The sequence below is a fragment of the Erigeron canadensis genome, chromosome 4, assembly GCF_010389155.1.
Source record: "Erigeron canadensis isolate Cc75 chromosome 4, C_canadensis_v1, whole genome shotgun sequence".
Classification (NCBI taxonomy): Eukaryota; Viridiplantae; Streptophyta; class Magnoliopsida; order Asterales; family Asteraceae; genus Erigeron; species Erigeron canadensis.
The window spans coordinates 42,331,361-42,344,403 of NC_057764.1; the positions used below are offsets into that span (position 1 = coordinate 42,331,361).

General features: G+C 33.1%; 1 protein-coding gene and 1 long non-coding RNA gene across 2 annotated transcripts; both read left to right on the forward strand.

The window, feature by feature from the left end:
* The first annotated feature begins 2,667 nt into the window (after nt 1-2,667).
* Nucleotides 2,668-3,976, forward strand: LOC122598597. Its single transcript, XR_006323659.1, has 2 exons — nt 2,668-3,172; nt 3,501-3,976. It is a non-coding gene; the product is annotated as an uncharacterized LOC122598597 (long non-coding RNA).
* Nucleotides 3,977-9,725: 5,749 nt separating this feature from the next.
* Nucleotides 9,726-12,366, forward strand: LOC122595485 (protein MANNAN SYNTHESIS-RELATED 2). Its single transcript, XM_043767851.1, has 6 exons — nt 9,726-10,075; nt 10,284-10,407; nt 10,864-10,934; nt 11,050-11,135; nt 11,232-11,799; nt 11,884-12,366. The coding sequence occupies exons 1-6, from the start codon at nt 9,965-9,967 to the stop codon at nt 12,160-12,162; spliced, it is 1,239 nt and encodes a 412-aa protein (XP_043623786.1). The 5' UTR covers nt 9,726-9,964; the 3' UTR covers nt 12,163-12,366.
* The last annotated feature ends 677 nt before the right edge of the window (nt 12,367-13,043 follow it).

The following is a 13,043-nucleotide window of genomic DNA, read 5'->3' on the forward strand; positions in this document are numbered from 1 at the left end:
GCTTCAAAGACAACATTGAAAGCAAGTATATATGTGATATGACAAAGTGAGCTCTTGGAAATACAGAAGAAACAATTGCGTTAAGGCAAGCTAGATGAAGACAGGAAGAAAGAGAAAATATCTCCTTGGATACTTGGTACGAGTAATTTATAATGTACAACACATTAAACATATGAATCAAGAAAGGTGTTTAAGTCACGGACTTAATGTGACTCGTGTGAAGTCCGGTGTCTACATGACCGAACTTCAAATTTCAAACACTAGTCCGGTGTCTCTATAACCATACAAGCTTTTCCGATTGCCACATAGGCCACGTGCGGTGTCTTAGACACCGGACTTCGAGGGACGTAGCGAAGTGCGGTGTCTTAAACACCGGACTTCCTAGTTTTGCCAATGTTTTGGGTAAAATTCCTAGATACACCATTAGCTTCATTTTCATTTTTATTCGCATCCGTACAAAATTTTTGAAAAAAGCCCCTATTAAATAGATAGGTAGATTAGCTAGATAGTCCACCACTCATATTCTACTTTTCCAACATTATATTGAACCCATGCATGTATCAAATTAATAGGGCTCTAATCGAGCCAAGCCACTCAAGATCGATTCGTTAAAAGTTCAATTAAGCTAAACTTAAATGAGTTTAAGCCAGGTTCAACGCCCTCAACCAATTTCCTTTATATAAAAATACAAAGCTAAACATATACAATTACATACGGAGTATTTGAAAAAAATATAGTTAGATCTATCGATTTTTGTTAGAATAAAAAAAGGTGTAGAAAATATAGATGAATTTGAGAGATGAAAAGAAAGAGATGGATTGAGTGAGTACGAGATTTTCATTGCCGAACCTTTATTTTTCATCCTCGAAAATAAATTAAACACCACTCATGAATATATAATCAATACCAACATTTGAGCATTGATGTAAAAGGGAGAGGATTCCCTCAAGTTCCCTCACCCTCATGTTAGACAATTCTTAACCTTTGGATTAAAATCAAGGGTCAAGATTCAAAGATTAACTTTGAATCTTGACCTCTAATTTTCATCCAAGGGCCAAGATGTTTCCAACTTGATCTATCAAGTTGAAAACAACTTGAGGGAATCCTATTCCGATGTAAAACTACTTGTTTTGATAGATTAGTACAACTTCTTTTGATTGGTTTACCACTTGTTTTCATAGAGTATATAACAGTCTAGCTTTGTGGAATTGTGGTAGCAGTCGTCATATTGTTTTGTGGTAGCAGTCGTCATATTGTTTACAGTCCATTTGAAAAAGTAAAGTCATAATAATGATAAAAGCAAAATAGAAACGAAAAGAAAAATAGACATGTCTTTTAAACTTCAAAAAAAAGAAAAATTAATAGACAAACATGCTTCCAAAAAATTGCAAAAGAAGGCGCTAATTATCAAATCTATTCTAGGCTACATATTTTATCAAAAGTATATAAGTATTAAGATTAAGCTCATTTAGATAATAACAAATATCGTGTTTATGAAGAATATTGGGCTTTTTCTTAATTTGGGTCCGATCAATTCATGTATATTTTCTGTTTAGGAAAAATAAAGAAGTACCAAGTATAAAAATGGAAAAAGTGGTCTTGTTTTTTTTTTTAACTTTAAAACTTTTTTTTTATGATACTTAACTTTTATATTTTATAAAAAAATTGATATATATATATATTTTAGATTATTAACATTTAACATTTTAAATCAAACATAAATTTTATAAAATAGTTTTATTTAACATATTTATTTTTATGTTGTTCATTGGAAGAAATTTTGTATAGATAATTGGTTGCGTTGGTATTATTGTTATTATTTAATTCTATTATTGATTATATAAATAAATAGCAAAATACATTTAATATTTTTAATTTGTTTCTCATTATAATAGTTTTTAAAAATCTTATTCTTAATTACATCTAAATTTCATATGACAAACTTTTTATTACACATATTTATGATAAAATATTTCTAATGTTTGTTGATCTTTTAATTCTTTTTGATGTTAATTTTTTGGGTGAATTTTTTTTTTAAAGTTATGAAACTGTATCAATAACAAGTAATTATGGTAGTTGAAAACTCGCAACACGAGCTATTAACCCTTAGTTTGACCTTAAAATTGGAGCCCTTCCAACATTCCCTATGATTCTTTAATTTAAATTTGGGAAATAGTAGGTTTCAAAACACTTATTTGGAGTTTCTGTTTTCTCTTATTTAAAAAATCAAGAAAGCCTCAATGTGAATAATAGTTAGATCACTTTGATTTTAAATGATCCAATGTCTTGTAGGCCTTGGAACATTCAATGTTGTCTTCCATGTGACTATACCGACTAGCAGTTAGCTCACTTTTATTTTAAGAACATCATGTTATCTGTTAGGTGTAATCCCGTATCTCATATTGGAAGTGAAAGTAACTTTACATAAGCTTATGAGTTACCCCCTATCAACTATATGGATTTTGGGTGGAATTTGTTGGGCTTATCTTAGGCTTGATATGTTGGACAGGGAACGGTCCTAACAAGTGGTGTCAAGACTACGATTGTAGCCCGGTGGGTTAAATCTTAGTAACTCTTGGCTCCGATAGATCGCCTGATTGATGTGTAACTATGTAAGAGATCATGCAAATAAGTAAAGCAATTCTCATATATCGGATATACAGTTACAAACATTACAAAACATAAATAAAAGTGTGTATATATGAAAGTATAGGGTTAAAACTGAAAATTAATTAATAACTTTCTCCGGAAAAGTGAAAACGCAGGTAACTAAACTCCCGCCCCAAAATTAAGGGTTTTTCTGTGTGTGTAAATGTGTAATTGGGGTTCGACCAGACGTGAGACAACCACGATGTCAGTACTTAGTCACAGATCCGATGCTTTATCAAGTATGTCAAAAGTAGCAGGTGTAATAAGCGCGCTAAAGAATTATGATGATCCGGCTCTTTTGTTGCTAGTTAGTTCCGACGGTCCTATTTTCCCGGTGGATGAGGCGAGTGCTATGGAGTCTGATCGAATCTAGGCTATTTGGCAAGCTCTCTTCCCACCTCCCAAGCCAAATCCTTGAACCAATTGTTTGCTTCATCAAGAAACGCACACTGATAATTTTACTAAGGATTTCGAAGCCCAATTTTTCCAGCAGAATCGGCACCTTCTTTTGGATCTTTTGGAAGTATGTTTCTCTCTTCTTCTTTTTTTTTTCTTTTTCCTTTTTAGTTTCTGCTTCTTTTTTTTTTTTTTACATTTATTATTATATTTTGGGATGGTTGAACTTGGCTCAAATGCACATTAAGTTTGCTTCTAATTGAGCTTTTAACAAGTAGATTTCAGAGTAGCTTGGCTCGATTTTAGCCGTGTTTGTGAATTATATGTTTTTTCTAAAAAAATAAAAAGGAATACTTTCAAGGTTTAATTGCTATTCTATCCTTGTTTATTTTTATAGTAAAAGGAATATTTTCCATTGTCATTGTTTTGCTTATAATTTTTGTTTTTCGTTTCAGGCTGCTTTCGATTACTCTATCGATAGCCTCCTTGACCTGACACGTAAAGTTGTTCTTGACATGCTAGCTGAGAATACTCATGATGAGATTCGTGAGATCTTCAACCTGAGTCAACAAGAGATGGAAGAGATGCAGAAAAATCTAAATCGAAAAGGTAAAAAAAATAGGAAAAAAAGTCGGGCTAGTTACTATATCTAAATCGATCCCATTTCTTTTATGTATCATTTTTGGATTAGGAATTAGCATCCGGTTGTTACTATCTCTACTTTCTTACTAGGTAGTAGGTTCATGCGTAACTCAGTCTGTACCTTCAAAAACACGTTCATGGTGAGAGGTTCTATCTTATGTGGTGCTTTCTACTGTGTATCCCACTTTTGAACGATTGCAAGTAGTTTGTGACTGTATGATCTGGGTAGTTTAGCACATTCCCAACTTTTTTTACTAATATACGCTATTGGATGAACTTTTTGAATCAATACTGCTCCGATACCATGATTTGAAGCATCTGTTTCAATTATAAACGTGGAACTGAAGTTAGGTAAAGCTAAAAACAGGGAGATTAGTCATAACCTTTATACACTCTATAAAGGTTATTTCTTTTTCTGTGCACTCTAGCTGGAAGAATCTTCTTTGAGTAAATGAGTTGGTGGCTTTGCAAGGCCTCCATATTTTATTACGTTACGAGTGTCTGGTAGTACCCTGTGTCCTGTGAGACCAAAAAAAACCCCTTTAAGTCCTTAACTGTTTGAGATTAGTATATTCGATGACTGCCTTGATCTTGTTTGGATCAGCAGAAACTCCTTGCTTTGAAATTATGTGCCCCAAATATTCAGTCTCGGTGACCCTAAATGCCACTTACTCAGTTTAGCCACCAACGATTGTGTTCCTAATGTTTCAAACACTAAAGATAAATGTTTTAAATGGGAAGACTAATCAGGACTAGAATTGTAGATGCCATTAAAGAAATATCAAACACGATTTTTCTTGCAAAATGTGGTTGGCCAAATTTTGAAAAGTAGAAGAGGCATTAGTAAGCCCAAAGGACATAACTAAAGTTTTAAAGTTCCCACTATAGGTTCTGAAAGCTGTTTTATGATTATCTCGGGGTACCATCCGAGATTGATGATAACTAGATTTGAGGTTGATTTTTGATAAATTGAGTACCTGTATAGAAAATCGATCTGGAACAGTTGCTTTATTGAGGGACCTGTAATCCACACATACCTGCCACCCCCATCCTTTTTCTTTACTAGAACTACAGGAGAAGCAAATGCACTATTGCTAGGCTTAACAACTCTCGGGTGATCTGTTCAATAAGTATCTATATGCATGCCCCAAGGTTAACTCGATCAGAACCCTCTCTAAGAGAGTAAGAGTATATGATCAAAGCCTGGTCTGAAAGGAAGTAATTCTGTTGGGTCAAGAAAGAAGCAGGGTGTGAAAGTTTACCAGGTTGTCAGGGTTGACATTGGCTTTGTGTGAATGTGTGGTTCATGGATGGGATATCTGTTGACGGGTAGCATAGAGTTGTATCATGGAAAGTTCACCAGTCGGTTGTGCTCCTTTTGTGAACTTTCTATCAGCATCAATTTTGAGTCAACCATTGGCAGTTCCTCGGAGTGGAACTCTTTTCCCTTGCCGCATAGACTCAATAACATGGCCCTCAAAATCAGATTGGACTCTTCCAAGCGTGTAAACTAGTGAACGCGTAGCACCACATCACATCCACCTAATGGTAACATGGCCATATCTACAGTGCAAGTTAAGCCTTTCATTTTCCACTGTAAACCTTGCACTATAGAATCACATTATATCCGCTTACCATTTTAGCAAACTCAGTAGCTTGTGAATTTTCTTTGTTATCTGCTTCCTTTTGTTCTTCCATTTCCTGGACTTCAATTACAAATGGTAAAGTTGAGGTTTCTTACCCCTGCATTTATGTCAAAAACATATTTCTCTTCACAGGAAAACAGACAATCCTCAAGTTGTTTTGTCCATCCATTTCAGCTGGCGTCAAAGTATTTTTTGGTATCGACCATTAGGAACCAACTATGTATTTAGCAGGATTAAAGTTACATTAGCTAATAGGGAAAAAAATCTTGCGAGTGGATTGGGTCAAATGCATTGAAAGTTGCTCAAATGTGTTATCAATGCTTGCAGCCTCTTGCATTGTTTTATCTTGATTAGTTACATTAATATAGCGGCAACATACTTTCCGCTACGTATTTAACACAGTAGCTACACATAACTTCTTACAAAGACATGTTTGCCAGTTAACCAAACCCAACGTGTTTCAACCCGTTAGCCAACGTGCCAGACCCACCACATATACTCGTAATCATTGTTTACAAGCTCCTTATATGTGATATGTATGTTGTTCTTACATAGAAACTGGGCATGAGATATATCATACATACACATAGGAATGTAGTTCTATTTTTGTCATGAAATAGATTGGTTAAAAGGGTTGTGCATTTGGATGGGAACAAGCAGATGAAACGTTAGTTTCCGGCTTTTTATCCTTGCTTTTTGACACAGTTGTGTCGTTACCATCTTTGTTGTTTGCAATTATGAAAGACAGGTTAGTCTCCTAAGGTTCCTACCTACCAATCCAACTCAGAAACTTGCATACTCTCTAAATTCCACAAAGCAAGAATCAATGTTGGATTTTGTTAAAGAAATGGTCTTTTAAGTTTTGGTGATGTATCTTGTCATTCTGTGCAACAATATTTGACAAGGTAAAAGGTTGTTTTTTTCTTTATCTTTCAATCTTGTTCAATTTTCTTTATATTATATATTTTATCTTATTTTTAGCAGGAGAAAACAATGAGAAAGAGTTGAATAATAATATAAGGAAGGTGAGTGATGTGATATTTAAACTTGATTAGCGGCAGAGTTTGTGTTGGATAATTAGTGCTAGTCAAAGAAGTGCATTATTTTTTTAAAAATATATCCAAAAACAATATTAAACCTTTTTAAAAGACCCTGGGTTGTTATTATAAAGGGGTATTGTCTAAAAGTATAACCTTAGATTGGTCATGATTAAATTGTTGGGAGTAAATTATTTTAATTGATCTGAAAGTTTATTTAGTAACTAAATCTTACTATGCGAGGATGTCGATGTGTTCATAAATTAACGATGTGGCACAAGGTGATTTCTTATTAAAGATTTCATTTTGACGAGAATTTGAACTCAAGGTGACTTCCAAGTACGTAGTAAACAAAAAGATGTGCAATTAGGGAATGGTGGGCTCTACTGTTTCCGACAATTACGCTTTAAGCATGTCTTGATTTCATAAACCAACCCCACCACTTATAAGAATGCCAGAAATTTTATCAATGCAACCGTAGTTAGCTTATGGTCTAAAATTCATCGGAACATTAGGTAAGGACTAAGGAGATACATAAAGTTGACTTATCATATGAATTTTTGTTATTAGTTCTGAATAATATTAACTTATATATTAACAAGCAATATGTAAATTATCTATTAACGAAAACTAACTAGTACAATAAACACTCAAATAACGCCAATACTGAAACAACAAAACAACAAATTTACAAATATAATTGACAGCTTCATTGACATGTCATACAACCAAGAAATAATACACATGACACCAAAACTCCAAAAGTGACACATGACTAAAGATCCATTATTATTGGAACTAAACAAAACCTAAGACAAACAGTACATACAAAAAGATAGAAATACATCACAAACTTTTGGATACAACCATGATTAACACACCTGACCAACGGCTCGAAATATACATTCGGGTACCATGTCACAGAGTCACTACTCTTTTTTGTTTTTCTCCAAATTTGAATATATATTAAAATCCAACGAATTACAATATTACTTCTTAATAGCTATTTGGACACGCTCAAATAACTAACCATACATATAAATATATAATTCGAGAAAATAACAATTCATAAACACATTTCACTTCAAACCAATACAACCAAACTGCATAACACCCAATGACACCAAGAAATTTAATCATCTCACATTTTGATGTGAGACTATAACCAAAGAAGCCCCATCCGTCATGACTTTCTATTCCCAATCGAAAGCATCACTACTTTTTCTTTGAACAACAAGCAAGCATCGATCACTACTTGATGACAAATTTTAAGTACATCGACCCAACCATAACTAACATGGTTAGGATACCATGCCGACAATGAGTGTAACATTATTGCGATGGTTCCTTATAAATATAAATCATTTTATAATCTTCTACGGAATGTTGCTTAACTTATTATTTTGTGAGACTTATTGGCTTATTGTAAATGACGTGTAACTCTATTTATAACGGGTGGGACATCTTTGTCACATAAAACATAAGATTTTTGACCTTTTGATTTACGTTCAAGCTTATAAGTTTTAGTTATAACCACAACAATTGAGTCGGTCAGTTTTGTTCCATTGTTTTAACCACAACAATTGAGTCGGTCAGTTTTGTTCCATTGTATAGATAGATAACCGATTGTTGCTAATATTGTATTATCTAAAAACAACAGGCTCACCTAATACTTAAATGTCATTCGATCTAATTAAAGATTTTGAAGTCAATGGCGTATAAGATAGAGAGAAATGACATTTTATAAGAAAATGATGTAAGCTAGTATAGTTGCATTTTTTGTATGCATATTTATTTTGTGCGTAAAGGAGTAAGAGTATAATATTAGAGTAGACTGTAGATAGTGTAGTTGTAACAAACCATAAAAGAAAGAGTAACAAATAAAGAAAAATTAAAAATAATCATATGTGTTAGAAGCAAGAAGCCATGCGAATATGCGATGGGAGAGTGTCGGTGACACAACAAAAACACACATACACAAGTACAATTTTTTATTTTTTTTTATAGTCTATATACTTTGCTTTCATCACAATACACCCCCTCCATTGTTCAGCTAAATGTATAATTTCTCATCTTTATTCAACTCTAGGTTTATGCTTTTACTTTAATTTCCAGATTACTATCAATCTAAAGAATCCTTTATCATAATTTTTAATAACTAATACCATATTCGAATTATTTGAGTTTATATAACTTTGTTTTTCTTTCTTTATTTCATTTCTTAAAACAATGGTTGTAATCAGAGGCGGTACCAAGAAAAATTTTCAAAGGGGATAAACTTAGAAAACTTATGAAAAACAAATCTAAAAGGGGGCAAAATGTTAAAAACCAATAGAAAATTTTTAAAATTTTATGAAAAATTCAAAAATACATGACAGAATTTATATTTGGAAGAAGGACATTGGACCTCCTTGCCCACTTTAGTACCGCCCCTGGTTGTAATGAAAATGACTTTTTTTTCTTTGTAATCATATTTAATAACAATAATTTTTGTAACATTTATAATAACTAATTGAGTTGTCAAGTTTTATTGAGTTGTCAAGTTCTATTGAATCACATATGACAATAGTTAGTTATGTGGAAATTTATTTTATAAGTTTGTTGTTACATATTCACAAGATTGAATTCTTTTTACATTTATTTTTGATGATCCCCTAATATCTAAAAACTATTGTCATCATTATGAAATAAAACCATCATCATGTTGTTGTAGTAATAGTGATGTTAGGATCATATGTTTAAGGTCCAAACCTCCTTGGTATAATAAGAGCAAATTTCCAGCCATGAGATATTTTAATGAGCTCTAGTATATTTGAGTAAAAACTAGTCATTTTTGATAATTTAAACTAAAAAAACCTTATTATTTACCTTACGATCTAGAGATGTTTTTTTTATGTGTAATGGATTAAAAAAAAAAATGATTTAAACCAATCATAAACTAACTCATAAATATATTGGCAAGGATCAAGGGGGGACAATTTGCAATAACAAATATATTTAGTGACATAAATAAAAGAGGGAAGGGAATATGTGACTATTTTGTATTTAAGTTTGGGTATAGAACCCTCACATGTCAATTTTTTAAACCATAAAAATCATGGAGGCCATATAATTTATTTATTTTGCAACAATATTAAAAAATTAATATGTAAGGAGATCTATACCTAAGCTTGGATACATGATAGCTATATTTTCTCTTAATAAAAACTTATAGTTTAGGGTTTTTAACAAATAATCATAAAAGGGGGGCAAATTGATGTGCAATTGGCAAGTATTACATTACACCCCCATGTGAACTTCTGCCATTATATATTTTTCTTTTCAATCATACAAATACAGATCTCTCTCTCTCTTTATATTTCCTCTTATAACCAACAACAAATAGATACACACACTACCTGCATTGCTATCCCTTCTTCACACACACTCTTCAGTCTCTCATTCTTTTTATTCAATTCAATTTTATTATTATGCTACAGCTCTAGTATCTGTTCCAATAAAATAGGATTCACATATCATAGATTGATACATATATACGTGTGTGTGTGTCGGTGTGTTCTGTTTTTTGGATCTAAATTATTAATAAGAACAAAAATGGGTATAGATCCGAGACAAATAGTGGCAGGTGTACTTACAGCAACTATGTTTTTAATGCTTGGAAACATGATTAAGCGTCAACACTTTGATGCTCCAATTTCCCATCATGTAAGTTTTTTAGATACATAAACTTTTTTATAAATTATCATGTTTTTTTTTTTTTTTTATATAAATTAGCCTGTTATTTGGTTAATAATAATAATAGTAATATGATTGCATTATAGTACTTACTTTGATTGGCATTAAGTAGATTAATAATTGTTTGGTACATTTTATAATAAAAACTAGAATAAAAATTGTTGTGATATATATATAGGTAAGATCTACTCAGAGCTTTGATGACAACAAAGATTTGGATAGAAGCTTTGTCGTAAATGGGGATAGAGCTTGGAAGGAAGAAAGTGATGCTCTTAAGCCTTGTTGGTCTAAATCGGTTTTAGGTGAGAGTGATTGTGACTATTTATCTCTCATTTTTCTTTGAAACCGTCAAACTAGCGAATAATTGTTACTGCTTCAAGGTTGCAATCGTCAATTAGGGGGTTGTTTTTATTTTCTGGGCTTAGCGGCTTATTTAAAACTTTAAAAAACATTCAATGAGCTCAATTCTACGAGTTAAATAAGCTTGATAAGTTCATAAAATGCAAAAAATGATTATGTAATTTCAGCGTGCTGATAAGCCTAGAAAATAAGCACCTTTTAAGATTGTAGATACATATTTTTTTAAGTGGAATAGTTCAATAGATTTCACTTTCGATACCTGTAAGGGTAGGTGAATGGTTGTTGGTGATGCATACTATAAGTGGATTAGTTCAATAGAATAGATCTCAATTATAAATGTATTAGGTTTTCATGTTGTGACTATTTCTAATTTGATTTGCATTTGATATGGCAAATAGATGAACCGGAAGAATCTAAAGGGTTTGTTACTTTTTCGTTGACCAATGGTCCGGAGTATCATGTGTCCCAGGTATACCATGATTACCAAATTTAGTCAGTCACAACATTTCCTGAATGTTGCAGTTATGTAGTCTTTTGTATATGTGTTTGATCTGATATTAAACGATTGTGATTGTGGGTGACAGATTGCTGATGCAGTAGTAGTGGCAAGATACTTAAAGGCAACACTTGTGGTTCCCGACATTAGGGGAAGCCAACCTGGTGATCGGAGGTTAGTTGAATGTGAATCCACACACATTTGATATTTTTGTTTGCTTTACTTACCATGTGTGTATGCATTTAAAGTTAATTTACGTGTATTTTCCAGGAACTTCGGAGATATTTATGACATTGAGAATTTTGTAACTAGTTTAGATGGAGTAGTGAAAGTAGTAAAAACTCAGCCCGCTAAGCTATCATCAGAAAACCTTGCTGTTTTGAGAATTCCTAATAGAGTGACGGAAGAATACATTACAGAAAATATAGAACCGGTATTTAAAACCAAGGGGAATGTAAGGCTGGCGACTTATTTCCCTTCAGTGAACATGAAAAAGGGTGTAGCCGAACAAGAGGAAAAAGTGTCGGTGGGATGTTTGGCCATGTTTGGAACACTTGTGCTACAACCTGAGGTTCGTGAAGTTGTTGACTCAATGGTTGACCGCTTGAAAACCTTGAGCCGGAAGTCAGATGGGGAGTTTGTTGCAGTGGACGTGAGGCTTGATATGTTGGATAAAAAGGGTTGTCAAGGTTCGAAAAAATGTTATGGTCCTCAAGAGATTGCATTATTTTTGAAAAAGCTTGGGTTTGACAAGAACAGTGCTATTTATTTGACACAATCAAGGTGGGATAGCAGCCTTGATTCCATGAAGGATCTTTTCCCAAAAACTTACACAAAGGTAATATAGAGTTTAGTTGCTCATTTTGATTAACAACACCATGTAAAACTACTAACCGTTTTTTGAAAAAAATTTAAATTGCAGGAAGGGATTATGCCAATGGAAATGAAGCAAAAGTTTTTGGAATCAGATTCTTCAGAATATGAGAAGGTGATAGACTTTTACGTATGTTCAGAGAGCGATGTGTTTGTACCAGCAATATCAGGATTGTTTTATGCAAATGTTGCTGGTAAAAGAATAGGTTTGGGGAAGACCCGAATTCTGGTTCCTGATTCTGATGCTTCTCCTTCAGCTTCTGTTGGGCATTATGTTTCTCGTTATGTATCAAAGAAGAACCATATGGCGTATTCATGTTTCTGCTAGAACACAACAGTATGAAATAAATGTTTGAAGTTGGGGTGTAGAATCCATAGTTTGATCAGACTGCTGGTTTTCTTCTTTTGTTAGATTGATTTTGATATATTTATGAAAGGGACACTAAAGAGTGTAACAAACAATTGTGTTGTAAAACATTGCGTTCAAAATCTGTATCTAGTATTGGCAGTCAAAAACCTCTTGTATTGTTTTCTTCTCATAGCAGAAACAAAGGAAATGTGGTCCGCATTGTAGAGAATTTTAGGTTACATAAAAACGGAGTATTAGTAATTATAATCTACTATGGACTTGCAAATCAACGTGCAAATATGTGAAGGAAGTAGACATCAGATTTCTTAACACTAGATAATAAGCTTCCAATATACCGAAGATTGAATTATACAAATGTGATGCAGCTAGGGCCTAGGGGGTTGCCCGCTACCGGGGATAAAAAAAATAAAAATTGTGATGAGATGGCAAGCCCATTGGGCTGAGACAGTTCAGCTGGCCCATCAACAGGCCGAACTCGTCACTCGTGGAGATCAGAATGGGGGGGTCGTATTTTATTGGTGAGTAATTAATTTGAGTTTATCCGTTTTATTAAGTTTACCTATTTTTAAACTTTGTTTTGTACTTCATCGTTTCATACTTCATAGTTTGTCTAGAATTATTTTTCCTTTGAATACCTGAGGGTTCTTCATAATATGGATTATGAAAAAAAAATTCTACTAAAGATGGGTTAAAACAAAAGGACCGTTAGAGTAAAATATATAAGAAATTGACAACAACAAAAACAACCAACAAAACTCAATCCTTGAACAGGGGTATAGCAAAGGTGAGCTGTAGACAGTCTTACCTCTACTCAAAGGTAAAGAGACTGCTTCTGTAAG

Excerpts from the sequence above, each read along its gene's own strand:
- LOC122595485 (XM_043767851.1), top strand. The coding sequence starts at position 9,965 with ATGGGTATAGATCCGAGACAAATAGTGGCAGGTGTACTTACAGCAACT. Across the intron at positions 11,136-11,231 it reads AGCCAACCTGGTGATCGGAG|GAACTTCGGAGATATTTATG; the intron begins GTTAGTTGAATG and ends TGTATTTTCCAG. Across the intron at positions 11,800-11,883 it reads TCCCAAAAACTTACACAAAG|GAAGGGATTATGCCAATGGA; the intron begins GTAATATAGAGT and ends TTTAAATTGCAG.